At 41.9% G+C, this 15780-nt stretch overlaps 2 protein-coding genes across 4 annotated transcripts in view; one reads left to right on the top strand and one right to left on the bottom strand.

Moving 5' to 3' along the window:
* Window positions 1-672: 672 nt before the first annotated feature.
* On the bottom strand, window positions 673-5487 carry LOC106810024 (jmjC domain-containing protein 7-like). Of its 3 annotated transcripts, XM_014813277.1 has the most exons (8): window positions 5400-5487; window positions 3930-4083; window positions 3317-3570; window positions 2969-3025; window positions 2693-2788; window positions 2233-2312; window positions 1412-1571; window positions 673-1019 (listed from the first exon to the last, which is right to left on the bottom strand). In XM_014813277.1, the coding sequence occupies exons 1-8, from the start codon at window positions 5464-5466 to the stop codon at window positions 931-933; spliced, it is 957 nt and encodes a 318-aa protein (XP_014668763.1). In that variant the 5' UTR covers window positions 5467-5487; the 3' UTR covers window positions 673-930. The 3 variants fall into 3 exon arrangements, with proteins under 3 accessions (XP_014668763.1, XP_014668781.1, XP_014668771.1); XM_014813295.1 differs by lacking the exon at window positions 3930-4083 and having other exon boundaries at window positions 5400-5475; XM_014813285.1 differs by lacking the exon at window positions 5400-5487 and having other exon boundaries at window positions 3989-4079.
* A 3547-nt stretch (window positions 5488-9034) lies between these two features.
* The window catches only part of LOC106809502 (lactadherin-like), an 18506-nt gene continuing 11760 nt past the window's right edge, over window positions 9035-15780 (top strand). The window contains exons 1-4 of the mRNA XM_014812594.1: window positions 9035-9151; window positions 10608-10880; window positions 11393-11515; window positions 14190-14328. Of these exons, the coding sequence (XP_014668080.1) occupies window positions 9035-9151; window positions 10608-10880; window positions 11393-11515; window positions 14190-14328 (652 nt within the window). The remainder of the gene's footprint in view (window positions 9152-10607; window positions 10881-11392; window positions 11516-14189; window positions 14329-15780) is intronic.

The raw sequence follows: 15780 nt of genomic DNA, 5'->3' as shown, positions 1-15780 counted from the left end.
ATTTAATTATTTTAGTGTGTAAACTAATTTTCGTCGAAGAATCATTCAAATATTAGCATTTCCCGTGGTGTGACTTGTGATCGTGGTGAGAGTTATAGTGTCCAGTGAGCTAACCACTTATCGAGATCACGGGTTATTGTAATGACATCGTTATACGCCAGGTAACGACCATGCACGGATTTCCATGACCATAAAAACCCGAGGTTTCACATAATAGATCCACGTTGGTTGTGCGTCACGCGCAGCCACACACTCGAGCACAAGCACATTGCTTCTATGGCGGTGTAGTCATAGAAAGTCGTTATTTCTGAATCTACACTATATTCCACAACACAGTATTGGCACACCGGATTCTCATAATACAGTAAAGGCACACACAGGGCTGCTTCTAATTCGTTAATAAAGCATATCCAAAAAGACATCTAAAAACATCTTTTTGTGTATAATTATCACCTATAAAGCGAGCAAAATCATGAAACTATAAAAATAGCAAAATTAACCATATAGGCTGGAAAATTTCTAGCATATATAGTACTAGCTCCAAGAAACGGTATTGCTAGGGTTAGAAGGTGTATTGACAGAATACACACCACAGAATAGGTGTATTGACGTTAGTCACACAGCCTGGTCGGGTTAATATAGTACTTGATTCTCAACTACAAAAGCCAACTGCATTTTTCTATGACCAATTTATAAGCCAACATTGTTAAAAGCCAGTGTTTAATACAATAAATGAGTCAAAAAGCAAACGAAATACAAAATTCAAATTTTTGCATGTTAATTTTCTTCATTCCTGAATTTCTAATTCACAACTTGCTATTTAATGCAACAGAAATAATTCCTATTCCATCATTTTGTCAGGTAACCTCGAGTCTTGCATAGGTGCACGTAGGATTCCAGAAGATACAGCCTCTAGAAACTCGTGTGGGGTTACAGCTCCTCCAAAGTTTGTGTGAGAGAATTCAGCAACTCGTAATAGCAGTACTTCATATCATAGTCCATGTCATACCAGTAGTTCACTAAACAGAAAAGTACAAATATTACTGCATAAAATATGTGTGCGTGCATGCGTGTGTGGGTGCATAACATTCGCCAACAAAAAATACCATAAAACCTATAACTCGTATAGTAGCTGTTGCACAATATACAGATATTAATATACCGTGTAAATATCTGGAATAGATATTAGAGTAGAATTAAAACACATTTCTTTATGATATCATACAAATCCATAAGGACGTCTTATAAGATACGTTTCAAAATTATCGCCCTTCCTCAGAATATCTTGACACTCATTTTTAGCTTATATTCACCATTCATACGATTCATTTGTATTAAATATGCTACTAAATAGAGGCAATTTCATGAGGCCCATAATAACTACCATAGCTAATATACAGACATGGCTCACCTGCAATACAGCCATGGGATTGCATAACATGGTGGAACCAGAGTGATGGAAGGTAGAGCATCTCCCCTGCATTAACGGTTACCGTGACAACGTTAGCGTCTGCATACTGCGGGAACCGCTCCACATCCGGGTTCAGAGGGTCAACAGGAATCCAAGGAACCTGCAACAAATAATGTAAGCTTACTTGTCTCTAAGTACATAAACACTTTGCTGTAGCTATACCATGTGGCGCAATGGGTTAACTTGTTTTCAAGTGTTAGCTTTACAACCAGTTAAGCACACCTAAAAATTGCTATACTGCAGGGTATTATCTAAAAGGATTACAATCAATATTCAGTGTGCAATAGAAAACCAAAGATGTGAGGAGTTTCACTGTTGTTTATGCATTAACTCTTGAGACTATACATTTTGTACATTAGCAGTCCAGGACTATTTTGCATATTTTGCACTAAGCCATTAGTTTGCCTCTAGTGTCCCTTTAACTCCTTCGGCCCCAGCCAGTTTCTATTCAGATACCAGCAAGTTTTATAGAAGCACTAGATCACGTGCCAAACAAGTCTCTGAAGGAATTTCATGGTTGTCTACTTGTTTAATACTGACTGGATGGTATATACACAGATAAGTAGATTGTAGAACGATTTTATGGAATCATAATTGCATGAAAAACACTGAACACAAACCACTTCTGCCTGGATTGCTTTCACATGGGGGATAAACCACATTCTCTGTATTAACTTCACTTGTGTAACAGCTCATTCTAACATGTGTGCTGACAGTCTCAAACTACTATCTGTATGATTACATTCAGTTTCCATCATCACCTGGTCGAGTCCATGTTTAGTCACTACCTCCCACTTGCCAGTAGCAGAATCTTCATGATACTCAGCTGGCTGATAATTCTCTGTTAAATACAACAAGGTAATTAACAAATATAAGTGCATCACTATAATCGCAACTCTTCAGGAAACTATCATCAACCTTGTATGGAGATGTTCTAGCACAATGTCAAGATGGTTATCCATCTCGTGGTGAAATGACAGATGTTTAAACACAGCATTATAAAATTCTTTGTAAAAAACATCTACATGCTGATACCTACTTGTCCCTAAAATAGTCAGATGAGTTACTTAAACAAAGAAATATTTTAAGGTCAGCCAGTGTGAACAAACAGTGCATGTAACCGCCTACAAATGCCTTTTGGGACAATTGTATTTATTTAAAGAACATATATCATTAATAACTACCCAATGAGAAATCACACAAAGGAAGGAAGATACGTACTGTATGGAATAAATGGCCGATCTGTTGGTGGAATGAGAGTAAATGTCTTACTTCCGGATATGACATAATACAAATTCTCATATGGATCCTTGTGCACTAAAATTATGAAGGCAAAAGGAAATGTTTTATAACAAATCATATTGGTTCTCCTAATTATACTTAATATTCTAATAAGGAAATTAATTAAAAATATAAACTAAAAATGCATGTCTTGTAAATATAGAAATACTATAAAAGTCTAGTATTTATAATATTATTGATAAAACATTTTCATACGAGAGCTGATGGCTTGTTCCTCGCCCATCCAAAAGTTAACAGCATCTGGTCGTTTACCTGTAAAGGCATCAAAAAGACATGGCCTCCTTTAGCTGTATCAAGATTCAGAGCATTTATAACATTTGATGGTGTGCACGTATGTGCTTGAGCATATCAAAAGCGTAATAAGCATCATGAGCATAATGTAAATAATCAACCATTTTATTTAATAAATTGATGGCATTGCTACCCTTGACACATATGTGATAGCAGATAAAACATTATCATTTTAACTCCAACAACAATATCTAGCTGTTTGGAAATTATACTGCTTACCAACAAATGCTTATGGATTACTTGCTTTCATACCAAAGGCTTCAGTGGCCCATCCTATATCAGCATCCACATCACCAAGTAGCTCCGGAAACTCCTCAGTCAAATTCGAGTTCTGCTTTTGGATGTAAAAGACACCATTTGCCTCTACCTTCTTGTCAATAATGTCGAGAAAATGGGAAAACGCCATTTTCCTTTCTTCTGGCATGACAAAGTTATTTCCTAAAACAGCATCTGCATATCCATTTGGTGTCACAGCGACAGACAACTCCTTGTCGCTGAACATTGACCTATAAAAAATGATACCTCTTAGTGTTTTATTGAGAAATCATTATTAGATTCATAGGACAAAGGATCTTAACATCATAGATACTGAACAACCATTGTGTCTAATCATTTCCCCATACATAATCACAATAGAGCAAGATAGACTGGAAGTTCATGTGTCATGTTCATGATAATAGGATGTTTACACGCACTCTACAGTGAAATTGGATGTATTTGCTTTACTGAGTGAAAAGCTCAATGATAGGGCCTACCATTGAAGACATATTAATGATTTTGATAATTATGTAACATATATGATACACACGTATATATTCTGTTCATATATTACATTGTTACGATAGTAGCACAATAAACCTAGTACCTAAAATAATCAGGATTCCATTTACTGAATGCTGGCCAATGTTTACAAGCATCATGCACCTTAAAGGGGACATTTCTGTTCACCCAATCTCTGAGGAATACAAGAGGTGAAGGTGGCTTATCCAGTGTTTGGACATCAGTTGGCAAATAAAGCTCTGCAAAGCAAAATTATTGTAATTAGGTGGTTGATAACATACCCACCGCATGATCCGCATAGATGTGACATATGGGTCCCTAAATTTATTATCAGAGAAAACTGCTCATGTCATATTAGCGACGAACTAATATCTAGAGTCGTCTTGTGCCGCAGTAATGATGGGCTTGCGCCACAAGTTGTGGTATGCCTACCCGTAATCTAAGACTAAACCTAGCCCAACTAGGCTCTACAACTGTTTCATGTTGTATAGGCCTGACACCCTCTGAAATATGTGAAAAGGGGGGGTCTCCGGTGCAGAGAAAAAGTTGGACCTATGCTCCGGGACCGGAAATATGTCACTATGTGAAAAGGGGGTCTCCAGGGCGGAAATTTTGAGGTGAAAAGGGGTGTCCTAACCGCGCCACATACCAACCATGTAATATATAGCAAGTGCCCACCCCCCCTCGGGAATCGAGCTAATCTCAGTCATTCACCAGTGCGCCACCAGCCACCACCACAGGCTCAGCCATGGGCCAGTGCATGGCACAGCCACGGCACTGGCCACTGAGGCTGATAGGGTCTATGTCTTCCAGGGTACTATCAGAGGGTACCCTGGGTATGGTTCGATATATCGGAACGTACCCTGGTAACTATCTAATATGCCAGACCGTACCTTGCCTACTCCACTAACGAGTCTAGGGAGTCGCCTACGCCTACTCCCTAACCATATCAGATAGTTACCAGGGTACGTTCCGCAGTGGCTACACGTCCGGAATCGGTCGCCTAGCCTCCAGGCTACGCATCCGGACATCCACTGATGCCGTATTCGAACGTGAATATGCCGCACATCCACTGATATGCCACTATAAACCCTAACCTTAACCCTAACTCTAACCCTTTGCAATATTCGGTCTATCAGACCTTCGGTCTATCAGACCTTCGGTCTATAGGGATGACCCCACGGAAAGTCTGTGCATCAGTTGATGATACACAGAAATCTGTGCATAACTTCGTGATACCTAAGGTGCTTAAAGTGGATTTGCGCCCCCTCCGATAGTACCCTGGAGGCTGGGGAACATAGACCCTGTACCGACCCTAGGGCTAGGCTATGACCCTGGCTATGAGTAGCTCTAGTACTATAGCCCGCGTACAGTTGCCGCAGGGCCTGCGCCAACTGTACGCGAGCTATAGTACTAGAGCTAGGCTATGAGCCACACTGAGCCAGGCCAAATGTGCTTGTTTCTGATGCGCATTCATAGTCGTATTCTTAACATTAACCTTGATTATATAACAGCGACTATCTCTATAATTATTTGTACTTCTTGTAATATTTACCTCTGGTATTTTGAGCAAGTTCATATAATGGAAGTTTTATAGGTACATTTTGATCTAGACGATCCATTTAATTTAGTATGGCAGCAAAATAATCATCAACGCCATCTATTGACATGTCATGACTAAAAACTGAAATGCTGTACATGTATTATAGTGATCTATAGTATATGGACGCATAGTTGGTATTTATAGATCAGTGATACCAAGAGCGTATTATTATTAAGAATGTTTATAATTAGCTCTTACTTCGCTTATTCGATTCATTTATTTCGCTCTTGGTGATATGGACCTATCGATGTACTCGCATGACCATTGTATAACCATAGATATATACAAAACATGTACCATACACAGTGACACACAACTCATGCAGGGCCCTATAGCTACCATTAGCTAGGCAATAGGAGGCAAATGCCTCCTACAAAATTTCTCAAAAAAAAATCACGAGAAACCAAAATTATTAACCACATTATTGAACCTGTAGTCCCCCAGCTAAAATAGAAATTTAGATGTAATATATGCAGAGAATGCACCACAGAGAACCATATAACCGTTGGCTTCTGGGGCCCTTAAGCGGGCCCCATACCCCACGCCCTATTGGCTCGCTTCGCTCCTAGCTTGTTCTTTAACTCACAACATTTGCCTCCTACAAAATTTACCTCTGGCTACGGCCCTGCCATACACATGTTGTATAATATTATATCTATGGTATAACCCATAGAAATAATATAGGTAGGCTCTATAGGGTGTCTTTATAATATTTCTATGGCATAACCGGTGCGTTGTTATCAGAATTCACGTACAAAAAAACAACAAATGTAACTATTAAATATTACACCAAGCCATTTAAAATCAATATATTTTTATACAATATAATAAAAAAAATATATAGTATAAAAGTATTGATTTCAAACGGCTTTGTGTAATATTCAATAATTATTTTTGTTTTGTTATTATGAATCAATGCAGAAATACATCCATGTATATAACAATTAATAGGACAAACAACTTATTAACAAATTATTTATCGCGATGTTCCGTCAGTTAAATTGGTAATTAATAATACTGATTTATTAGCCTCTTTTTAAATTAAACATTCTTTAAACTAAATTTTGTTTAAATTTACTAAAGGATACTTTTTTCTGTAATGTGTTGTGGGATCTGAAGCAATTTTTGTATGAAATCTTTTAGCAAGGTACAGTTTAGCACCCTTCTCCTATGCATTTTAAGTAAAGATGAACTACGATTCGAGTTCAAAGATGTCCCGATTACCGAGCATGTATGGAAATAGCCGCAGGTGTAGCTTACGTCTACTTTAAATTCGACGGCGAATTTGTTCAAACTATGTGTGTACACTGTTATTTCCAACACCCAAAAACTAATTATATAGATACATAGACTTAGAAAATAATGTAGAAATCTCATGACATCAACCGAATGGTGTATATAACCATCCTACAAATAACTACATTCTATATTATTCAAGACCTCGTGTAGTACGCGTGTGCAATGTTTCACAATTATAACCAAAAACGCACAATCCAAGTGCTTATCCGCCTTACTAGTTACTACCGGTAGGGCTATATATATATATATAATTGCGTAATATAGTTACGTAGGCAATGTTTTTTTTTAATCAATAAATAAATAAATAAATTATCAATCAGATAACATCAATTCTCTCTAATCAATCTCTGCTGGGGGTTTGAGAGAGTGAAAGAGAGAAATAGGGAGAGACAGCCAGAGAGAGAGAGAGAGAGAGAGAGACGAGAGACAGGGAAGAGAGGAGAGACCCCAGAGACGAGAGAGAGAGATAGAGCGCCGCACGCACGGCACACGCGGACGCGCCGCGACGCCCCCGGAGAAGACGAGACCGCGGAGAGAGAGAAAGATAGCGAAAGAAAGAACGAAAATGAGAGCAAGAAGGAGAGAGAGAAATGGGGAGAGACAGACATACAGACGGACAGACATACAGAGAGAGAGAGAGAGAGAGAGAGAGAGAGAGAGAGAGAGAGAGAAAGAGAGCGCGAGCGAGAGAGAGCGAGAGACAGAGAAAAAAAAGAGAGAAGAGAGAGATAGCGAGAGAAAGCAAAAGAGAAAGATCTAGTGAAAAAAAAGAGCGCGCGAGAGAGAGAGAGAGGGAGAGAAGGGGGGGGGGAAGAGAAAGAGTGAGAGATAGGCGAGCGAGGGAGCTAGGGTTAACAGAGCGAGCGTCACGCAGCTACGTAGCGATGTGACGCATTTGATGGGCGGAGCGTTGGCAAATACTGTATTGCGGTCGCTTTTCCAGGCGATTGATTCCGGCGGTGCGATACCTATTTTTTGCCGGGATTGAGTTAATTGAACTGTGTGTTTTTATTATAACAACGCCGTGTTCGTTTACGTTACAGTTACCACGTTTTATACATCGTATATCCACCAGCCTGCAGCTGATAGCGGAGCTACCACAGTGGTGAAATGTGTATTTATGATTCGTATCTCCCAATATGATATAATTCTAATATTTCAAACAGATCGAAGCGAGAGGAACAAACATATAATTCATATAATAAAAATACATATAAAGTCACGCACGCGTTTGCGTGGTTCAAGATTCACCGACGTCGCGACCTCTACCAAAATGGCGTTGTAAATGTTGCGATTATTAGACGCGATAATAGTCCATATAATGGCGTGGCTACGATCTAACAGCGGTTCCAGAGTAACGATGCGAGCAGAAATGGGACCGTTCTGATATTTCGTACACGTGTGTAACGAATTCCCTTGCCGTAACGCGCACGCTGTATACGCGTCTGTCATCGCCACATCACGCCTTGCGCTCCGAGCGTGCGGCATATGTGGCCTATATTGCTTGCAGGGCCGTGAGAAACCCATGCACGGTTAGCTTTTTAAACTTTACCGCTACATGCATGAAAATTATTACCGCTATTATTTTTATTATTATTATTGTTGTTATTATGTAGGGCGCGTACGTGCGTGAGCGTGTTTGTGTGTAAAAGAACGTCAAATTAAACGTCATTTCGTGCGTCTGAGTTTGATCTTCCACGGAGCGGCTTTTCGTTATGAGAGCTACTATACAAAGTAGAACTAATGAAAGTAAAACAAGACAAGACAAATCAAAACAAGACACCAACAACGGCAGACTGTTTGTCTGCACGTTCTTCAAACGCGACAAACCGCCGTGTTTGTTTGCGAGAGTCTGCGCCGATGTAAAAGCAGTCGATAGAAGCTTCGTTCACGTTTATTATAACAGACGGTTCTGATTTGCGTGAGTCCACCTCCACTGATTATAAGATGATATTAGGTGTAGATGCACGCGCGCTGCGAGGTGAACGCCGCTGTACGCACCCTTACGCCGACATTTCACACACGGTCGCGCTCGCGTCTTTCGACGAGTCACAGATGTGATAGGTCCCCCATGTGGACGCTTAGGGAATGGTAGCCGCTGCTGTGCCGCGCGTCGAGGTTGACTCACGATATATCGCTGTAAATGTGATGGATCGGAGGCGACAGGGCATGAAGACTCCGTCACGCATCGCGTCGGGCCGCGCGATGGATGTTGCATAACTACGCGGCCGTTCTCATTGTGCGCGCGTAGCGCCGGCGGCCATAGATTCTGTTTGCAAACAGGCGACATGAAGTGCACACGCGATGAGATCAAGTTTCGAGGGCAAACTTTAGTTAACTGGGTGCGACCGCGGCCCGTCAATCCTTTCTTTAATGCCCTGCAGAGCAAACGCCAATTCGATTCGGTATCATTCGTACGTCGGCTTTAAATGCGCGAAGAAATGTCAATGTTTGCGATTAAAATTAAACGCGCTAAAGTTCCCACATTAGCAGGGCTGTGTGTGTAGCGATCGGTGTCGGTGAGCGTCAGGCGTATAGATGTCTGCGTCTGTATTTCGACGCCATAAATGTGTAATTTTTCAAGAGTGACATCAGCGCCTCGAGGTCAGAGATGTACAGCCTATTTTGGGAAAAACCTATCACAGTGCGATCGCTTAAGCGAGGTCTGCCGAACATACATATGAGCGTGGTGCTGTGAGAATGTCATTGGCAGATCGAAAACGTGTGCGTGCTGCGTGCGTGAGCGGGAGCTTTTAAGTTGTAGTAGAAGCTTGCAAGTGAAGTCGGTGTGGAGAAGAGTTTAAACGAACACCATTTTGCTTTCTTTTCGAACTGATGCTACTTGAACCAGTAGTGCGTGGTGCAATTTCGTAGGATATGATAACGCGCCATTGCGTCCGGAAAAATTCGGCGAGAATCGAGTAAAAATTATACAAAAGAGATAGATCCTTACGATCTCATTACAAAATTCGTTGCCGTGATTTGCAGCCTGCGAGCAAATGTAATGTTGTATCTTCGGTGTGATCTGATCTCAGAACTGCATATGAATTGGAACAGCCAAGGTAGAGCTATTGTTGTGCAGCATAACAAACCATCATACATTCATCGATATATAAACGTTGATTCTGGAAATTGCCTCCATTGATATGAGGAACCATATAATTTGTGAATGGCGGACAATGCAGGTAGTGGTGCACAGTCTAAAGGTAATCATACATAATAAGAGTCGCACCCTTGTCGGATCTTCCACTATAAAACAGGCGACATATAGAAAAGGAATATTCTCGCCGATATAACCTGTTGAGTTGCTGTCTGGAACGGGTTGGAAGTACATACAAAAAGTCCTCGGTCATGCGCGTTTCGTTTGTAACAGTTGTGTCCACGCAAACAACACGTTTAAGTTAAATGTCGTCAGGTGCATGCACCTCGTGCTGGCGTTCGTATGCACTTTCAACACTGTCGAGAAAAGATAGCAACTGAAGGTCATGTAGAAGATAATAATTTTCGTGTTAGACGCATGGTGATTTTGACATTACCTAGTTTTAGTCTAGTCCCTTATGTAATGTGTAGTACTTTCAGATATTCCGGCGATAATAACCAGTGGAGTGAATCTACGTTAGACATAGAAGTAAATAGTTATATATACGTATTACCCGCATCATAGCTATGGCTTACTGTGATCGTTGGGAGAGCATGGATGTCGCTCCGTTAATTATAACCATTAAAATACCAATAATGATAATAAAATAAAAACTGACAATAAATAAAAATAATAAAAATATGATAAAATAACGTTATGTCGAAATATTTACACGTATGCGGCTCTTCTACCTGTCTTGTGTGGATTTCTTTTGTCATCAGCTAACGGTAGGAGTTATCTGGACGTTGCTGGTGCCATTGCTGGCGCTCCTGCCGGGTTACACGTATTCCGGCACGTGTGACAGCTCTCTTGGAATGACCACTGGCTACATTAAAGATTGGCAGATAGCCGCCTCCTCATCGTCTGCGTTAGAGCTTGACAAACATTCTCGTGAGAAGTACGCACGGCCGTACCTGCCAAACGGCTTTGCGTGGTGTGCTGGCGGCAACGCCTCGTCAGAATGGTTGCTCATCGATTTAGGTGTCATGTCGAAGGTATTCGACTTATAAATATTCAAACGCGCGAGAATAACCTTCCGATAACAAGTTAATGATATCGCAGAGCCCCGTTCCCGCAAAGATTAAAGATGCTTTCTCGTGCAACTAATAATTATCAAATCAATCATAATTATGGTTATTTATAATAATTACAATGTATATAATGTGTAACAAATACCAGTTAAATAATTAACACTTGCTAGATTTTACGTTTGACATGAAAGGTTAAGCGCGAAGCTACATCTAAATGAGTGACATCACGCTTGTTCGCGTAAACATGCTGACATGCAAATGCTAGAATTGAATTACACAGTGAGTAGTGCAATCTCCGCGAGTCATAAAGTGATTAAAATGAAGTAATTTTTTAAATGTCATAAACTACGGCTGGTAGCGTCTTTCAGACGTCGCTATAAAACGGTCATGTTGTGGTCAGATTTCGCATTATTTCTGTACAGTGGACAACGAAACATCATTAAATGTGAATTATTAAAATAACAACTTACTTACAGATTACTGGTATAGTGACACAAGGCAAAGGAGACAAAAAACGATGGGTCACCAAATACACGGTGTCGCACAGCCTAGATGCAATTCAGTGGAGATACTGCATGGATGCATATGGGCAACAAAAGGTGGGGGTATTATTACAAAGTAACCATACATAAATGGGAAGCGTCTTTACGTTACGTAGGCCTATTCTATGTAATCTACAAATAAAATAAGGCACTCTCCAAGCTATTTGCATATGTTAGCGATATGAGTTTCCACCACATTATACCAATTGGAAGAGGGAGCAATGCATACAATGACGACTGGGGTTGCGTATATAAGTTCTGTTAAATTTGGCTTGTTGTATGGGTTCACATCGGAAGAAAATCCGAAGTGGACGTGGAGAGTACTGACATGCAGCTATTAATCATGTTCACAAATCGACTGACAATGAAAATATCAAAAATTAGGCCCAGTGAGCTGAATTATATATAGCTTCAAAGCACATATGTGTTTTATGTGAATCTGTTGTTGTGTGTCGCGGTTCGCGTGGGCGGGCGGGATTGAGTGGCGTGTATGTGCGTGCATTTCTGTGTGTGCATGTGTGTGTAGGGTGGGGTGCGTGTATGTGCGTGTGCGTGTGTGTATGTACGTAATATTAGACGTGTCTGTGGAAAGAGTGCTGTGTATCACGTGTGACTGTGTGTCTGCTGGAGTTATGAAGGAAAATGGAGGTGGCATGTAGTCCGCTTGCATGGAAGACTGTTTACTGATTTGACCATTTACTGCACAACTTTCTGAAATGCCGATTGCCGCTAGCAATTTATGCGTCCAGTGATGTGCAAATCAAGTGCCGCACACGATCAAAAACGTAATTTGCTATACGTTGAGAAGAAGCGAGTAGTATTCGGCGATAACAGAATCAAACAGTCACTCATGTGCCAAGTAAAGATTGATTCAGTAAGCTAAGCTCCATTATCATTATTATTATTATTATTATTATTATTATTATTATTATTATTATTATTATTATTATTATTATTATTATTATGATTATGATTATTATCGTCATTATTATTATATTGACTAATATTTATAGCGGAAAGCTATTTTCCAAACAGTTTCAGCAGTCCCCGGTCAGTCCTGCGAATATAAAATCGTCTTTATACGACAACAGATGGCGCTGGCTGTGGATAAACTGTGGTAACATTGCGCATGTTTACCATGGAAACGTATGTAGATATGTTTTCATCAATGTGCGTGCGTAAATGCGCTGCATTACTTAGCTAAGTGGCCACTATTCCATTAGGCACGTCGACGCTGTTGCTTTCTATGTGTCGCATGACGTAAAGCACGCCGGTGAAGTGTGGCGGTTTCTTGTGATATATTGATATCGATTAAATAATTTCTCACCAAATGTCACCAGTTTTCAGTATATATGCAACTATGCTGAGGGCGTGTAGACCGCTCGCAAAATGCCACTTGCCGGTTAATTTACCTGAATGCCTATTCTTAGCCGAGATTAATTTCCGATCTATGGTGAAACACGCCACGTAATTACGACTCGTGATACGTTTGGCTGAGCGCTAACCGCCGAAACTGGCTAGACGATTATCTGCAAGCCAGGCGCGGTGCGCGTGGGCAGAATGCAGAACAACCACACGTTGCAGCGCGGGCAAGCTGACGGCAATGTCTACGCGCAGAACAAGTATGAATTATGGCTTTAGTGTAGGAAATAGCGAGTGGTAAATATATTATCCGTTCGCCGACAGGCAAATTTCTGATTTTTGGCCACAAATAAATTATTCGGTTAAGAGATATTTCTAGGGCTCGTTGTTTGCGCATTTTGCGAGCATTCAGTCAGACAGTGTAATAAACATGCACGCACACGCAAACGCGCGAACACACACGCACACACACACACACACACACACACACACACACACACACAAACAAACAAACAAACAAACAAACAAACACGGCCCACACGCACGCGTTCATGCGGTTTCCCGTAGGAGAAGCATTTCCCTTCTGCGCAATTCAGCACCGCATGAGACTCGTGCAAAAGCACAAAGTCAGTCTGGTGGTGCTACTGGCCTAGTGCATCCGTGCTCCCATCGCGCGCATGCGTTTACGTGACCGCATGTGTGCAAGCGCATGCGCGCATGTACATGCGCAAATGTGTGTACTCTTGCACACGTCCGTGTGCGTGAGAACATACGTGAACGTGCGCACATGCGTGTACGTGCGCACACGCGTGAAAATGTGTGTGTGACTCATGTTTGCACGTCAATGCGTCCACGTACACGCATGCGCACAAGCATACGCAGCCGTACAAGTAAACGTACAAGTATGACACTTTATCTACGCGCGCATGTGTGTTCGTGCGCGCATGCGTCTACATACGCATGTGAACGTAATGAACACGCATGCACGCACGCACGCTGCCACGCACGCACGCACGCATGCACGCACACACGCACACACGCACACACGCACACACGCACACACGCACACACATGCAATAGATTACGGCACATATAACTACGTTCTACTATGCGCATGCTAGGCTAGTATTCAGGCCAGTTGTAACACATTTTCAAAATATTTATGCGTTAAAGCGTTATGCACAGGAGACACTCAAATTGTTGCGAGATCTAATACGAATAAATATGGTATTTTTATATATTGTGACTGGCCACATTATATCCAATAAATCCCATAGGCACACACGCACATGCACTTTCGCACTAACGCACAGTAAGCGTGCCCTCACTCGTGTCCTAATATGCTCTGTTCATGGCATGATGTATACAGGTGTTTCACGGCAACACGGACTCGTTCTCGGCGCGTCATCACTACTTGCAAGAAGCCATGCTAGCGCGATTCGTGAAGATCCACGTGAAACATTTTCACGTGCATCCTTGCATGCGCGTCGAGCTGATGGGATGTCGAGGTAGGCGCGATTATCACTATCATCATCGCAGCTAAGCGTTGTAACCTATTTCGGGCTAATTCTCGGCTGATGTTATCGTGTAGCCGTTGTCCGCGTGATCACTAGTTTCAGGTTCGCAATTTTTGTCCCATGACAGGCTGCCGCGACACTAGTTAACATTACTAATTATAGCAGCTATAACGGTAGATCGATATGATGGATGTTCCCGCAAATGTGTAAGCCGCGTCTACGTGATGCGTGAAATAACAACAAATCATTTGGGATTCCTCGCCATTGAATCATGGTAATGTGTGTCATTAAAGTCTTGCCGAAACTTTAACAATTATAAACAACAGCATCTACGTAGTGCGTGAAACCAAGTCGGTTTCATACTCATCTCGTTTGTCAAGGTCTGCGTCGAAAGATACGTGAACGAGAAGAAATATTTCGCCGCTAGATTCGATTTGCTTACATCCACTTGAAAGCAAAAATATCACGGCGCTAACATTTTTGTCGTTGTTAGCTTTTTCTGTGAGAATGGAATGCGTCGACGCGAGCAGAAAAAAACAGCTAAAATAACTGGCCCCCTGCCCCACCTCCCGAAGAGGGTCTCAAATAGCCTCGGTATTTGAAACCTGCGTTTAAGATCATATAGCACGCATTTATACATCGTATAGCCCAATTTTTTTCCGCTGACGTAGCTTGGTCCTACTGCTTCTATACGGGGGCAAATCACACAAGTTACGCCTCTACACGATGTAAAAGGCAGTCTAAAATCATTTCTAAAAGAACGCAGGCGTGTGTGTGTGTGTGTGTGCGTGCGTGCGTGCGTGCGTGCGTGCGTACGTGCGCGTGTACTAATTCGAAGTATGGGCTGCACTAAATGCCAATATTCCCACAGAAGCGTTGCGCGTGCCGCGTAATGTAATAGCACTGCCCACGGCAGATGTCCCTTCCCTTAGCCGTGCAGTCTTCGTACCACCCAATTTACTGATTGTTTGCTGTGTAATGAGCGCACACGGTCAATATTGTTGACACCGACCGGAATGGATTAACAGATGACACTGCAGTGAGTAGGGTTGTAGCGCGCTATGTCGACGACCACGTATAAATTACTTTCTCCCATCAGCAAGCTTAAGGTTTCTAACAGAAAATATTACTCAATATGAACACTGAACGCGCTGCACGAATTCGAAACTATCTCACCAATGTTGCTGGTTCGACAATACCGATAAGCCAACGCCACCGCCCCCGCCGCCACCGCTGCCATCACCATCACCATCACCACCACCATCACCACCACCATCACCATCACCACCACCATCACCACCACCACCACCACCATCACCCACCGCCACCGCCGCCGCTGCCATCACCATCACAATCACCATCACCACCACCATCACCCCCCGCCCCCGTCGCCACCGCCGCCGCTGCCATCACCATCACAATCACCATCACCACCACCATCAC

This window comes from Priapulus caudatus, unplaced genomic scaffold (genome assembly GCF_000485595.1).
Source record: "Priapulus caudatus unplaced genomic scaffold, Priapulus_caudatus-5.0.1 Scaffold15, whole genome shotgun sequence".
Taxonomy (NCBI): Eukaryota; Metazoa; Priapulida; class Priapulimorpha; order Priapulimorphida; family Priapulidae; genus Priapulus; species Priapulus caudatus.
The sequence above is the reverse complement of the archived record's forward strand: the minus strand, read 5'-3'. Positions and strand labels throughout refer to the sequence as shown.